Genomic DNA, 14,275 nt, shown 5'->3' with positions numbered 1-14,275 from the left:
GGGGCTCTTTCTTGTAGACCCCCTTTCTTGGTTTTTTATGGGAACAGGGCAGTGCTCCGCACTCGGCCCGAGTTTCTTCCCAAAGTTGTTTCCCAGTTTCATATTAACGAGGAAATAGTTGTTCCGGCCTTTAACTCACCGGGTCTTTCCGTGGGTGAGGCCTCTTTGGATGTTGTGCGGGCCTTAAGGACTTATGTTGACCGCACTTCTTCGTTTAGGAAGTCGGACGCTTTGTTTGTCCTCTTTGGCTTCCGTAAAAAGGGTTGGCCTGCTTCAAAGCAAACTTTGGCAGCCTGGATCCGTATGGCTATTTCTGAAGCTTATCTTCATGAAGGCCTACCGGTCCCTCCTTCTCTGAAGGCTCATTCCACTAGGTCTGTGGGTCCTTCGTGGGCAGCTCGACGTGGTGCCTCGGCAGTTCAGATCTGCAAGGCTGCTACGTGGTCTTCTGTCCATACCTTCGTGAGGTATTACAGGTTTGACACCTTCGCCTCTCAGGATGCTTCCTTCGGGCGGCGGATTCTCCTTTCTGCACAGGAGCGTCCCCACCCTTAAAGGATACTGCTTTGGGACATCCCCAAGGTATCCTGTGGATACCCTATGGACCCTGAAGTAGAAAATATGAGATATGGTAAGAACTTACCCTTGTTATCTCTATTTCTACGAAGTCCATAGGGTTCCACAGGACTCCCGCCCTGTCGCACCTGTGCTGCAGATGGGCTTTGCTCTGGTCACCGGTTTTCCGTCTCCCTCTGGTGAGAATGTGATTCTTGTATGTGTCCAGATCTTTTTTCTCTCTCTTCCTTCTCCTCCTCCGGCCTATGGCTTGGTAACTAACTGAGGTGCCTTGGCCCGGGGGCGGGGTATAGGAGGGGGACCTAGTGCATCCTGGGAGGCTGAAAGCTTAACTCTTTGGTGCCCTGCGACTGACGTCACACCTATACCCCAAGGTATCCTGTGGAACCCTATGGACTTCGTAGAAATAGAGATAACAAGGGTAAGTTCTTACCATATCTCATATTATTTGTATTCTTTAAAATCACCTCTGTACAGTATTACCTTCATATACCAAATGTTCTGAGCATGTAAGCTCTGTTCTAAAGGAACATACTTGGGGATAGATTTACTAAAGCTTCTAACAATGAAAGTGGTGATGTTACCCATAGCAACCATTCTGTCTATCATTTCTCTATTGCTTCCTAGAAAATTATAAAAAGAATCTGATTGGTTGCTATGGGTAACATCAATGCTTTTCACTTTTAGAAGCCTTAGTAAATCTACCCCTTGATGTCAGACAACTGGGACACATATAACCACCAATAAGAGAAATACCCTACAACTAAAATACCTGCATAGGCTTGTTGGGGGGAACAATGCAAACAATAGTCTTTATGCTTACTAACATAAGGGAGCTCCTTTCTGCTTCTTAAGCCAACAATCAGTCTTAAGTTTTAATGGGGATAATTAGAAAAGGTCCTAAAAATAAAACAGAGATGACACAGGTCAGTCCCCGCACACAGACTTGAGCCAGTTTCTAAAGATATCAGGTGTGCCAAACAAGTGTGACCCAACACCACAAACCTTTCTAATGCATTTAATCTCTTTAGAGGCGTTAATTTGTTCTACTCTGAATGTCTGTGAGATTCTGCAATACTTCAAACTCCTGCTGAGGAAGAGGTCTTTTACATGTTCAAAGTCAAACTACAAGAGACATAGTAAAAGGAAGTAGCTATAAGTTACAGAAGCTGACCATAGGTACTAGGTGGCTTGATAGACATCCTTAGAGGAAAGGAAGTAAATCTGCAGACAAGCATTACTGTAAGCTCAGAGAGGCCATCTCCCAGCAGGCTGCATAACTGAAACTATTGCAAAAAAAAGAGTTGACAACATAGATAATAGAGGCTACTGTAATCATTAATGTATACGAGGACTCCCATATGACATTCAAGAAACCGATGTGCTGATAACCTTTGACAGATTACATAGAGGACTCTGCCAGGGAGATAACCATCAAAATGACCAAGAGATGTAATTTGCGGGTTGCATTACTTAAACAGAAAGAGAAAATCCTAAAGAGAATGGGGCGTCCTGATAATATTTCCAAATATTCAGAGATTAAGCTTTGTTTAAATTGCAGATAAGCTCAGCAAGAATAATATCAAGTTTTAGGTGGGTGTGTCCATTAATTCAAACTGCACACAATGCAAATCTGGTTTCCTTGCTTCATACAAGTTCCTTGAGTTTGGCAGTCGTGGAAAATAAGTTCAAAGTATTATCATGATAGTATACCGTAGGTGTTCACGCCGCCTTGCAAAAATGTACTGATAGTCATCAAAATGTGATTGCAGGGGAGAATCCTTTACATATTTAATGGAAATATCAAATTATTCACCAATCTTGGCAGAATGTTATATCAACATCTAAAAAGATCCTGGGATGCAGACAACCCTGACAGCCCAGGCTTCTGGCTTCCAAACCTGACCAACATTTCAGTTGTGTATGATCAAATAGTTTCTTAAAATGTCTAAACCATGCTCCATGGTCTATAATACCCCCCATCTCACTCTTCTCCAACCCTGAGTGAGTGGTTTACTAGACATAAATACTTCTTGAACATGGAAAATATTATGCAGCCAGCCGCAGGTGGTTAGAATTTAAAGATTCAATAAATATGTGATTTTATTTCCTAGAGAGCCTCAGAGTCACCCTGGACAGGTTATATCTGAGTTCACAATTATCCTCAATATAGAGAATGCTTTAGAACCCCAAGGGTTACACTACTTTGAGTTCTTCGGCTATGAGGAACATATATTGTGATCACCTTACTCAATCACTTTCAAACTTCCATTTTCCTATCCATGATCAAACCACATCACTTTCCTTTCCCCTTCCCCAATGTTCCATCATTGTTATGTTCCCATTGTTGTCTTCTTTGAGATGTTCCTGTAGCTTGTTGAGAAAGAGACCATCAACTGCACACATCTAGAGAGAACTTATTCTGAGTCGCATGCAAAACTGTGGCTACAGTCACGGATGCCCTTGACTGTAGCCACGGGCTAGATTCACAACCTTATGCTAATGTCAGAATCCGTAGGGCTAATGCAAGGGTTTGTGCATCTGCACCCATGCCGCCCACTGATTTTACGCTAGGCTCCGCAACCATCATCTTTAATTTCGGTACTTGCCCCAGCACCATGCTAGATGCAACAGATTCATGAGAAACAGGCTTCCCTTCCCCATACGCACAGAGCTTTTGATACATGGCCACGATGCTCCAATGACACCCAAACAAGACAGAGCGGTTCCGTGTGCTCGCATTGTTGCCGCCCAGTTGTTGCTCCAAAGCGCTCAATTTCATGGCCAATCCAAACAAGTTCCATAGGATGGACATATGCACAAATGTGTAAATTTGCATGCGTTGTACCCAGAAATCTGTGCAACTCAGAAAGTTGGGGAGAGCTATATGTATAATTGAAATATCTATAGAAAGAAATGCATCACTTCAAGTGTTCATGTTTTTTTTCCATCTTTATGTTTATTTTTTCGGTAAAAAGAAATTGCATAAAAATTATTTATAATTGCATTGATTATAGTACAGTTATTTTGTTTTGGTACAATCAAGAGATGAAGGACAGTCTGCAATGTTTTGGGGAACATGTACAAAATAGACCTATAAGGGTATATTTACTAAAGTGCGGGTGTTTAGAAGTGGAGATGTTGCCCATAGCAACCAATCAGATTCTACTTATCATTTATCTAGCACCTTCTAGAAGATAATAGTTAGAATCTGCATGGTTGCTATGGGCAACAACTCCACTTTAGTAACTAAATATACCCCATTTTACATATATAAGTATCATCTAAATCATCATTGGTTAAGCTCTCCTTTGAGGGAACCGTGCTTTTGTGTGCCCCTTTAGGTCACTCGCCTTTATATTTACATTTATAGCAGCACGGTAGTCTACCCCAGAACTTTTATGCATTTGCAATTCACAAGGAATAAACAAAAGCAAAGGTACAAAGCTACCTTCATTACACAGCACACAAGTAACAGTAACTGAATAAAAAAATATATAAAAATATGTACAATTTAAATGATAGGCAGTATCAGTCACCCCTTAACAGTTCTCATGCCCCTTCACACAGTATCGCGAGCAGAGTTCTTGTTCCTTACCAGTGCCAGGGTCATGCTGCTGGGTACTGTATCTTCGCAGGGATGGTTTTGATGATCCGGTCACAAGGCCACGAAACTGATGTCACAAGGGGCCAGCTGTTCAAAGTTTCCTGTGGGATTGCAAAGGATGGGGTTGGGGGTGCAGCTAATGATGTACTGAGGGCAGAATATGACAGAAGTGGATTAAACCACAAGGTTGGGGTATGGCCATTGTGTCAGTCACACAAGGTTAGCCAATGGGTGTTGTAGAGGTGTGATATCAGGTTAGCCAATGGGTGTTGTAGAGGTGTGATATCAGGGATATCACACCTGTTTACTGTCCTGCTAGGCCCAGGCCTCTTTGTCTACTGGATCTTGCCTGTCCATCCTCCCTTGTTTTTTGTATGTCTTGGTTGTTGTTTTTGTTGGCTTTTGTGTTGGTGGGAAAGTACAGTTAAGCAGCAGAATGGGTAGAAGTTTAAAGTTTACAGGTATATATGTGTTTGGGGTGCAATGCATGTTTTGTTAGGGTTAGTTGTGCATTGTATGGGTTGCTTTAAATCACTGTTTCAGAGTCTTTATTAGTATACGTTTTAATGTTATTTTATATTGCTAAGTTATTATTATTTTGTGGCTGGCACAAGGACACCCTTCAGCTGATTGGGGGTTTAAAGGATGAACTTCCTGTCCTGAGGCTTAACACCACACATCTGTAGTTTATAGTTGCAGTGACATAAAAATACAGTACACATCACATTTCAATAACTCTAAAAACCCAACAGTCTACATAAACGTATATACATGTTATCACTTAGTCCTCCAGTTTACATTTGCCTCATAAGGAATCTGGGGAACAATGAAAGGGCATGAAAAGTACAGAGTCTGTATCACTACAATGGATGAGATGAGATACATGAACAAATACAAGGGGCACTACTGTGGCATAATGTAAATAAGGGGCTACTACTGTGTTGCTTAATGTGAATAAGAGGCACTATTGTGTGGCGTAATGTGAATAAGAGGATCTACTGTGTGGCATTATGTGAATTGTGGGCACTACTGTGGAATAATTTGAATTGTGGGCACTACTGTGTGGCGTAATATGAATTGTGGGCACTATGGTGTAATGTGAATAAGGGGTACTACTGTGTGGCGTAATGTGATTTGTGGTCACTACTATATAGTGTAATGTGAATAAGGGGTACTAATGTCTGGCATACTGTGAATAAAAGGCACTACTGTGTGGCATATTGTGAATACGGGGCACTATTGTGTGGCATATTGTGAATACGGAGCACTATTGTGTGGCAAATTGTGAATATGGGGCACTACTGTGTTGCATAATGTGAATAAGAGGCACTACTATTTAGTATAATGTGAATATAGGGCACTACTGTGTAGTAAAACGTGAATAAGTGGCATCAGTGTTTTGTGTAATGTGAGTAAGAGAGTGTGTGGCGTATCATGAATAAGAGGGACTACTGTGTGGTATTACGTGAATTGTGGGCACTAATGTGTGGCGTATCATGAATTGTTGGTACAATGGTGTAATGTGAATAAGGGTACTACTGTGTGGAAAAACGTGAATTGTGAGCACTATTGTGTGGTGTAATGTGAATAAGGGGTACTACTGTGTGGTGTAATGTGAATAAGAGGCACTAGTGTTTTACCTTCTCCTTCCAGGTCCCTCGCTCATTATTTCTGATCTATAAAAATATGTTGTCGTTGTGAGTTGATTTTACTCTTCCTACGATGGACTTCACGATATTTTTTTATTTTAAGTTTTACTCCCTTCTACCTTCTTGGTTTTTTTAAATAAAATTATTTTACTATTTTCTTTTTTCTTTCCCCCTGTTCATCTGTATATTTTCATTATTTTCATTATGTCCAATTTTCTATTTTGTTAAAATATAAAATGAACAAAAACCTACTGCAATGTCATTGATAACCGCAATGAATACTGTACACATTTGATATTTTGTAACTTTGCTTTATTTAACTTTTATTCTGGATTTTTGCTTTACAAAAATACATTCTAAAAAAATGCATATTGTTGCACCTGGGCCCACCACTCGCTAGTTCAGCCATCAGAATCTATCTAGCATCCTTTTGTGAACAGTCTTCAGTAGGGTGTGTGTATGCAGTCTATGCTTCTAGAGAGTATATTTAGCCAATAGAAGAGATGGTAAAGGGATTAGGTTTGTCTATTTAACCCTCAAAATAAGTGTTAACAAAAGTGGACAGTAGGATCAACAAGTCCTAGAGTCTATTGAGTACATAACATGCCCTGCCGTCGTCCATATAGCTGATTTGAGAATTGGACATCATAGACAGGGGAGCTGAGGGGGGTGGGGGGAAATGATCCGGGCCAGGGCACCTGTAGGGGACCGAAAATGCAAAGGCAGGCGTAGTCCATAGGGACTATAGAAAACCTATTTTTCACTATGACTAATAATGCTCCTATATTGGTTGATTTGTGGTCATACACACTGTAATATAAGACAATTGCCCAATAACGCAGTGCAGGTTCCAGCATTGTTCTCTGACAGCTCAAATATTTAAATCTTCTACTGTACTTCTTTGTTTTAAAAGAAATGCAGAACAAATTATGTAATAACTTTCTTTATTTTGCAGATTACTTTTCCCAGCATTTAGGAGAATATGAAAGTGTCCTGGCTGCTCTGGAAGACCTGAACCTTTCAATACTGAAGGCTATGGACAAGACAAAAAAAGTAAGATACTGATCAAGCACTTTCCTTTTATGAAGTCTCACCAAAATGGGTTTGGTTCAAATTGTCGAATTGATAGTATATAAGGATAACATGGGTCAATAAATCTCCAGTATAAACAAACCCATTGTATATGTAAACACTTGGTAGAAACACCTTTTACCTGTAGTTACAGGTGTAAGTATATTTAAGAAAGTCTATCAGGTTATGCGGGCCATACATTTAAACATCGATATACCATGCTCAGATGATCGTCATTTTGTCATGTGATTGGCAGAAAACTATATGTTAACAATAGCTGCCTCGCCAATTCCGACCATATTCGGGTTGGAATCGGCAAATTGAGATTGTCCACCATGCTGGATTTTCACAATCCCTGTCGACAGAACGGGGAATTGCCCCGATAGAGGCTATATGTATGGGCCCCATAACTACAGATTCTAAATGCTATTGACTGGGCCACTCCAGAGCAATCATTTATTGTGCTATTAAGGAGCTCTGATGTTGTTCTCGCTGTATGTTTTACATCATTGCCATGTTGGTACCATCTCTCGCACACAGTACAATGAAGTGGCCTGTGTTAGATTCAAACAACTTATTTATTTATTTTTATTTATTACCAGTTATTTATATAGCGCACACATATTCCGCAGCGCTTTACAGAGAGAATATTTGGCCATTCACATCTGTCCCTGCCCCAGTGGAGCTTACAATCTATATTCCCTAACACATGCTCACACACATACACACTTATGGTCAATTTTGAGGGGAGCCAATTAACCTACCAGTATATTTATGGAGTGTGGGAGGAAACCGGAGGAAACCGGAGGAAACCCACGCAAGCACAGGGAGAATATACAAACTCCACACAGTTAGGGCCATGGTGGGAATTGAACCCATGACCTCATTGCTGTGAGGCAGTAACGCTAACCATTACACCGTCTGTGCTGCCCTGATACTGATTTGAAAATTGAGCAGTAGTTAATCAAACAGATAAAATGAGTAGTTATGATATTATTTATTTCAGAATTATTATTATATATTTGCATGTAACAATACGTCTTGTATTGGTTGCAAGTGCTGTTTGTCGTGACAAGTACAAATTCAAGTGAGTGCTGTTATTTCTATTAGTGCTGGGAGTATGGGCTGAAACCGTATGTACTGTACATGTGAGGTAGAGCTACATACTCTCCTAAGGACTGCACTGTTCTGAAGCTAAAGGTTTACACACAACATTACCAGTATATATTGTTTTCAGGGTGACCTCTAACGGGAATAAGTGTCTTCTGGCTGAGCATAATAAGGACCTGATCAGTGTTGCACTCTAGTCCTTCTACCGTCGGATTAGCTAACTGTGCATGCGTTGGAGCCTGCATGAGCAACTTGAGCAATTATGGGTAATTCAGATTTGTGCGCATCTCATTTGCATGAGAGTGGGTGTAACTGGACAACAATTGGGTGTAAGCACGCAGGATAATTGTACCATTGGCGTATCACATAGGCAGAATATGCTGGGCTATTCAGGGGCAAGCATATGCAAGGATCTATCTGATTTCAGCCAGATCTCTCGCACTTCAATAAGGCTGAAGGCTGGAACAAATACATGCTGATAGTGATGCTGGCTCATTTCACAAGCAGATGGATGGGGGTGGTGCAATCATTAATATATTAAGTAGAGAATTGCATGCTTAATCAGAATGTACATGTATGCCTATTGGGTGCCTTTGGCTCTAGTTTGTGCCTGAGCTGGATACTGGGAATCGCAGTCAACAGACCCAAGATGGCGTAGTAGTCAGTAGCGCTTTGTTGTCTGTAGACTAAACTTGGAAAAGGCTACAGTAAGGAGTTAATGAAACAAAATCTAATTTGACATGTACAATGTAAAAGAACAACACAGATGAAATGTGTATCCAACAATTAACATGTGTGCCCGAAAAGGGGTGTGGTCACTCGGAAATGGGGCGTGTTCTTAAGACGCACCCCCCTTTCATTACTACCAAAGCTCTCCCTGCAGAGTAATATGCTGCCTTGCGCATGTGCATGCCATCTGTTCACCCGACGGTGACTGTTTCACCGTAACTCTTCCTATCCGTGGGACACACAGGTGGGGACAGGAGCCAGCCAGCTGTTTCAGCAGGGCGACGCCATAAAGGCAGTGCACAGTTTAGCATTTCAAAATCAGGCAGGGCGCAGCGCCCCACTAGAACAGCTTAGCGGAAACGCTACCATAGTAATGGAGGTGCGCTCCACTGGGCATGCGCAAACTCCGACCCAATGTGCCTTCTGCGCATGCCCGGCTTACCACGCATTCTTCCTCTTTCACAAGAGTAGGACGTGCCCATGAGTGTCTGTCTGGATATCTCAAACATCATATTGAAATACTGTCGCTTATACAGTATCTGACCCTGACCTGTGCCTTAACTCATCTCTGATAGCGACCTCTCATTCCGGGCTACATAACTTCTCCCTCGATACTATTAGAATTCCCTACCAAGCCCAAGCAGTCTTTTTCCCAACTTTCAACTCTTTAATCACTCTGAAGACCCACCTTTTATTAAAGCTGTCTCTACTCTCAGCTATATGAGTCACACTGGCACACCTTCACAGCCATGTCTAGCTGAACTCCTTGCCACATTCGCTCCTCTCGCCACGCAGTGCTTTTTTCACCTTACAGATGTGTCCTCATACATCATGGCTGCAGTCGCATCAAACAGTCCATCCTGGCACGCCAGGTCCCGTGCGAATCTGCTAGGGCCAGGTGTCTTTTTTTGCCTAAAATATGTCTTAGTCACAATATGCAACATGTATATCTGTGTACGACTGAGTCTCTGAATCTGTATATGAAGTGCCACAATGCAGCAGCCACGGCTCTTTTCCACGCCAAGTTCCATTGTGCGTCGTATACAGACTCCGTCACACACAGATGTACAAGTGTCACATATCAAATTAATCAGCACAGTCTCCTGGTGCAGCCTAGACTCATTGCATTGCAACTAAGATGCATTTTGGTAAAAAATTACGCTAAGCGGCAGCGCTAACAGAGTCATACGGGGCCTGACTGCTCACTCGCGCCAGGCATCTCGCGCTACATGGTGTTTTGAAGCTAGATGTATGAGGACCACTCTGTAGCATACTTGCCGACTATCTGGCTGCCCCTTCCGGGAGGGAGCAGCCAGATCGGCATTATTGGGGGGCGTGGCCAGCAAACGGGGTGTGGCTGGCCAGATGACACGTTTTGTGGGCGGAGCTGGGGCGGAGCCACGCAAGCGCGTCATTTTGGACCCGCCCCCGCTACACACTGCTGATATTACAGGCAGTGTGATGCAGGGGGCGGTGCCAAAATGACGCGAATCGCGTCACCGCCCCCCTTCGCTGCTGGGGCTTTTACAAACAATTGGGGTGGGCCAGGAGTGGTCGGCGGCAGCCGGGAGACTTGCCTGCCTTCCCGGGAGGTCGGGAGCGGCACCCGATTTTCGGGAGGCTTCCGACCAAATCGGGAGGGTAGGTAAGTATGCTCTGTAGTTCATAAATTGTCTCACGAGCAGGGTATGTTGTCTACCTCGTATGTCTCTGTTTTTCCCACTGTCTGGCACTGTGGGTAACTGTAGGCATTTCCGATCAACGACAGTAGTATAATCTCATGATCATAAACATGCTAGTTGAATTTATAATACTCATGCCATCCTTATCCCGCCAGAATATCATCCCATTGAAATGTATTCCTACACATCACTATATACATGCATCCATCATACCTTATTATAATAATGCCCTCCTAAGACCAGAGCAATTATGAACATGTCATGCAGCCTTTTTTATACATTTTTTATAGCATGTCATTTAGAAAATTAAATTATTACAAACTTTACAGGTTACAGGTATGAACAATACAGAATTGTATTCTTACCTGTAATAAACAAGTATCAGTGATCTGATTTTGTATTCGCAGTCTGTCTGCAGCTACTGCTAGATGGAAGCCAGGTTTTATCATCTCTAGTGGCTTTATAGTACAAGCCACACAAATATCTTGTAATGTTACAGTGTAGAAGTCCAAAAATCTTTGCTGGTTTTACTATACAGTCCCCAGAACTATGGTGGCTTTATAATGCTGACTCTAAACCTTTGGAGGCTTTACTAACCAAACCCTAGAAACCTATGGTAGATTTACTATACAGGACCCAAATCTATGGTTGTTTCACTAAGCAGATCCTATTGGGTATATTTTACTAAGCATAATTTCATTAGGGGCTTTGAAACCTCTGCACGTCACAAGGAAATTGAAGCACCAAACCACTGTATGCACTAAACAGATGTTTTGAAGGGATTTTGTAAACCCTGCACTTATAATGAAGGGAATTATTATATATATATTGCCAGGGCCGTAGGGAGGGTGGTGCGGCCGGTGCCTCCGTACAGGGCGGAAGCCTCCAGGGTCACCGGCCACACACACTTTCCGGCGCCGGAGGTCTGAAGGAAGAGACCTCTGGCAGTGGTGAGCGGTGCAGAAGAACAACGGTGGAAGATCCCGCCCACCCTCCGTCACCTGGACGGCAAGGTAAGCTCTCATGGAGAGGAGGGGGCGGGGGGAGCGAGAGGGGCGGCAGTGCTGCACAGGGCACACTGCCGTCCAGAGATGGCACTGTATATTGCAAAAGAGGTCAGAAACTCTTACATTGATTATTATCTTATAAGGGAATTACTATTTTATTAATATATTAGTCGACAAATTCTAGTTTCATTTTATTAAGAGAGCAATATTATTCATTACTTATATTAATGGGGCAATATTAATTAATTATTAATAATTGTTTAAAATGTATTTTAATGATGGGGGAAGCATTTATTATTTAATAGCTATATAAATGTTGCCCACATCATAAAATATTTAATGCTTTCTCCATCATTAAAAATATTTGTAAAATTTTAATACCACAGGTCTGCGATGAAAAAGCTTTGTTATGTGATACCTATAGATTTTTGGCTTCTGTATACGAAAATGACTCCTGATTTTGCATATCACATTACTTTTTTCTGCAAAACGTGTATTTAATAATAAGTAATTTTTTTCATATTCTTTAAAGTAATAAATGTATTCTGCCTACATTTATTATAAAACATTGTCTTCATCTTAAATGAATTCAGTCAGTAATATAGAACGTTGCAATTCAGTTCTCGTCATAAAACTTCCAACCGCCCAGTGCAAGATTAAGGTCCTCATGGGCCTGGAGCTGAAATTTACAAAGGGCCTAAATCCCATACTGTCTAAAGCAGGGATGGGAAACCTCCTGTCCGGGGGCTTTATAAGGCCCTCGGTATCATTTGGTCTGGCCCTCATAGCTTTTTTCTGCTAGCCTCATTTGGCTAGCAGGTTGCCTAGAATGGCACCTTGCAGCCAGATTCTATGCAGCAGGGCCAACTGGAGTGACCTTAGGACGCTGCAGACGGTCACACCGCTGCCCTTACAGCTGCCCGGAACATCCTCGGGATGCTCCGGGCATTGCTGTAATCACTGCAGATTGTGGCCCCGCCCCCATGTGACATCACGCGGAGGAGGCATGACCTAGACCAGGCCCGTAAATAATGTTTTATATCAAAATGGCCCAAGGCAGAAAAAAGGTTCCCCACCCCTGGTCTAAAGGAACATTGCACACACACAACAACTACAACTACAAGGTAAACTGGTGAAGGTAGAACCAAATACAACAGATGCAACACAGTTTTACCCTGTGCCGGCTCATTTTAACACCTGTCTACCGCCACATACACACACATAGTACACACTACACACACACAGTACATATACAGTACACACCACTCATACAGTACAGTATACACACTAATAGATGCTACTCATAAACTAAACTGCTAAACTGAAGAAAGGCATTTTTATAGGTTCTGACATTAGAAAGTTAATAAAAGATTAACATTTCGGGTGTGTAATTAATATTGTGGAACTTTCGGTGTGGACTTCAATCAAACAAATGATTTCAACATTTTTAGGCAATGTCAAGGATCCAAACTACAAAGAAATTTTCAAGGAAATTCTTAATAGTACAGAAACCTCGGCTGCAAAATGAGTTTAAAGCTACATTTATTGAATTCCCATATTGAGCATTTCCCGAATAATCTCGGAGACTACAGTGAAGAACAGGGTGAACGGTTCCACCAAGATGTTAAAGATGTAGAAAGAAGATACCAGGGTCGTTGGGACGTCAACATGATGGTTGACTACTGCTGGATGATACACAGAGACGACACAGCAAAAGCTTATAAGCGAAAAGCGACAAAACGAGTTTTGAAGACAAAAAAATAGATATTAACGATTTTTTCAATAATTATGGTTTTGTTTCTATTATTATTTGATTTTGTTATTTTATGATGTAATTAAGACAAAAACACAGTGATATCATCTACACTTCTCTTATTTCACAATAAATATGTAAAAAACAATTAAACTTCTTGTTTTTTCTTAAAAATTTATGTAACCCCCTTATAGGTAAATGTGATGTGGTAATTTTTTTTAATATACTATTTCTTGATGTACACAGAAGTATAATTAAGAATATAAAAGTATTATTAAAAAAGCTTTAAATACCTTAAATTTCGCAGACCTGTGTAATTATTTAATATTTCCTCTAAACAATATTGCTCTCTTAATAAAATTAAACAATAATTTTAAACAATAATTTTTCCACTAATATATTTTTCAACTAATATAGTATAGAGAATTATCAATGTAACAGTTTCTGACATCTTTATCAATATATAATATATATTAATTGCCTTCATTATAAGTGTATGGTTATTTCTCTTCTGATTGACCAGATAGTGCAAACAACATGCTTTTGAAGCCATCTCGCCTGTCACAACCACTTTTATTTTGGCGGGTCTGTCGCAGTTGTAAATACAGGGTTTGTATACTTGTAATGTTAAAAACATTGATGTTGAACCAATGTTCTATTTTATTGTAAAGTAAGGTTTTTCTGCTGTTTGGACTTTAGCAAATCCATGGATTACAAAACTTCCAAAAAGATAAAAAACACAAGCGTTCATAAATATACAGCTAGATCACTGGTGGATTTATTGTATAGACCCCATGACTCTAGTAGACCCCAGGACTCTAGTGGCTTTATAAAGTGTTGTCTATGACTAGACAAGGAAAACACACAGTATGAGATACCCTTGTCATAATATGAGTGCTGATTACTCAAACACAACCAGCGCTGCGCCCCTGGGCTAAGAATACTGTGGTGATGGAAGGAAAGTAGTGCCTATATGAACTTTTCCCATCGCAGATCATTTTCTATGATCCCTTGCAGGGGTGTATCTTGGGGTCTGAGCGCCCCTGGCAAACTAAGGGACTGGCGCCCCCCTCCAATGACTGCTTCTACTT

The 14,275-nt window shown here is 41.3% G+C and overlaps 1 protein-coding gene across 2 annotated transcripts in view; it reads left to right on the top strand.

The window, feature by feature from the left end:
• The window catches only part of NECAB1 (N-terminal EF-hand calcium binding protein 1), a 298,804-nt gene that overhangs the window by 157,669 nt on the left and 126,860 nt on the right, over positions 1 to 14,275 (top strand). For both annotated transcript variants that reach the window (XM_088471513.1, XM_088471514.1), the window contains one exon: positions 6,788 to 6,885. In XM_088471513.1, coding sequence (XP_088327639.1) covers positions 6,788 to 6,885 — 98 coding nt within the window. The remainder of the gene's footprint in view (positions 1 to 6,787; positions 6,886 to 14,275) is intronic.

This window comes from Taudactylus pleione, unplaced genomic scaffold, assembly GCF_031769625.1.
Source record: "Taudactylus pleione unplaced genomic scaffold, aTauple2 ptg000114l, whole genome shotgun sequence".
Lineage (NCBI taxonomy): Eukaryota > Metazoa > Chordata > Amphibia > Anura > Myobatrachidae > Taudactylus > Taudactylus pleione.
The sequence above is the reverse complement of the archived record's forward strand: the minus strand, read 5'-3'. Positions and strand labels throughout refer to the sequence as shown.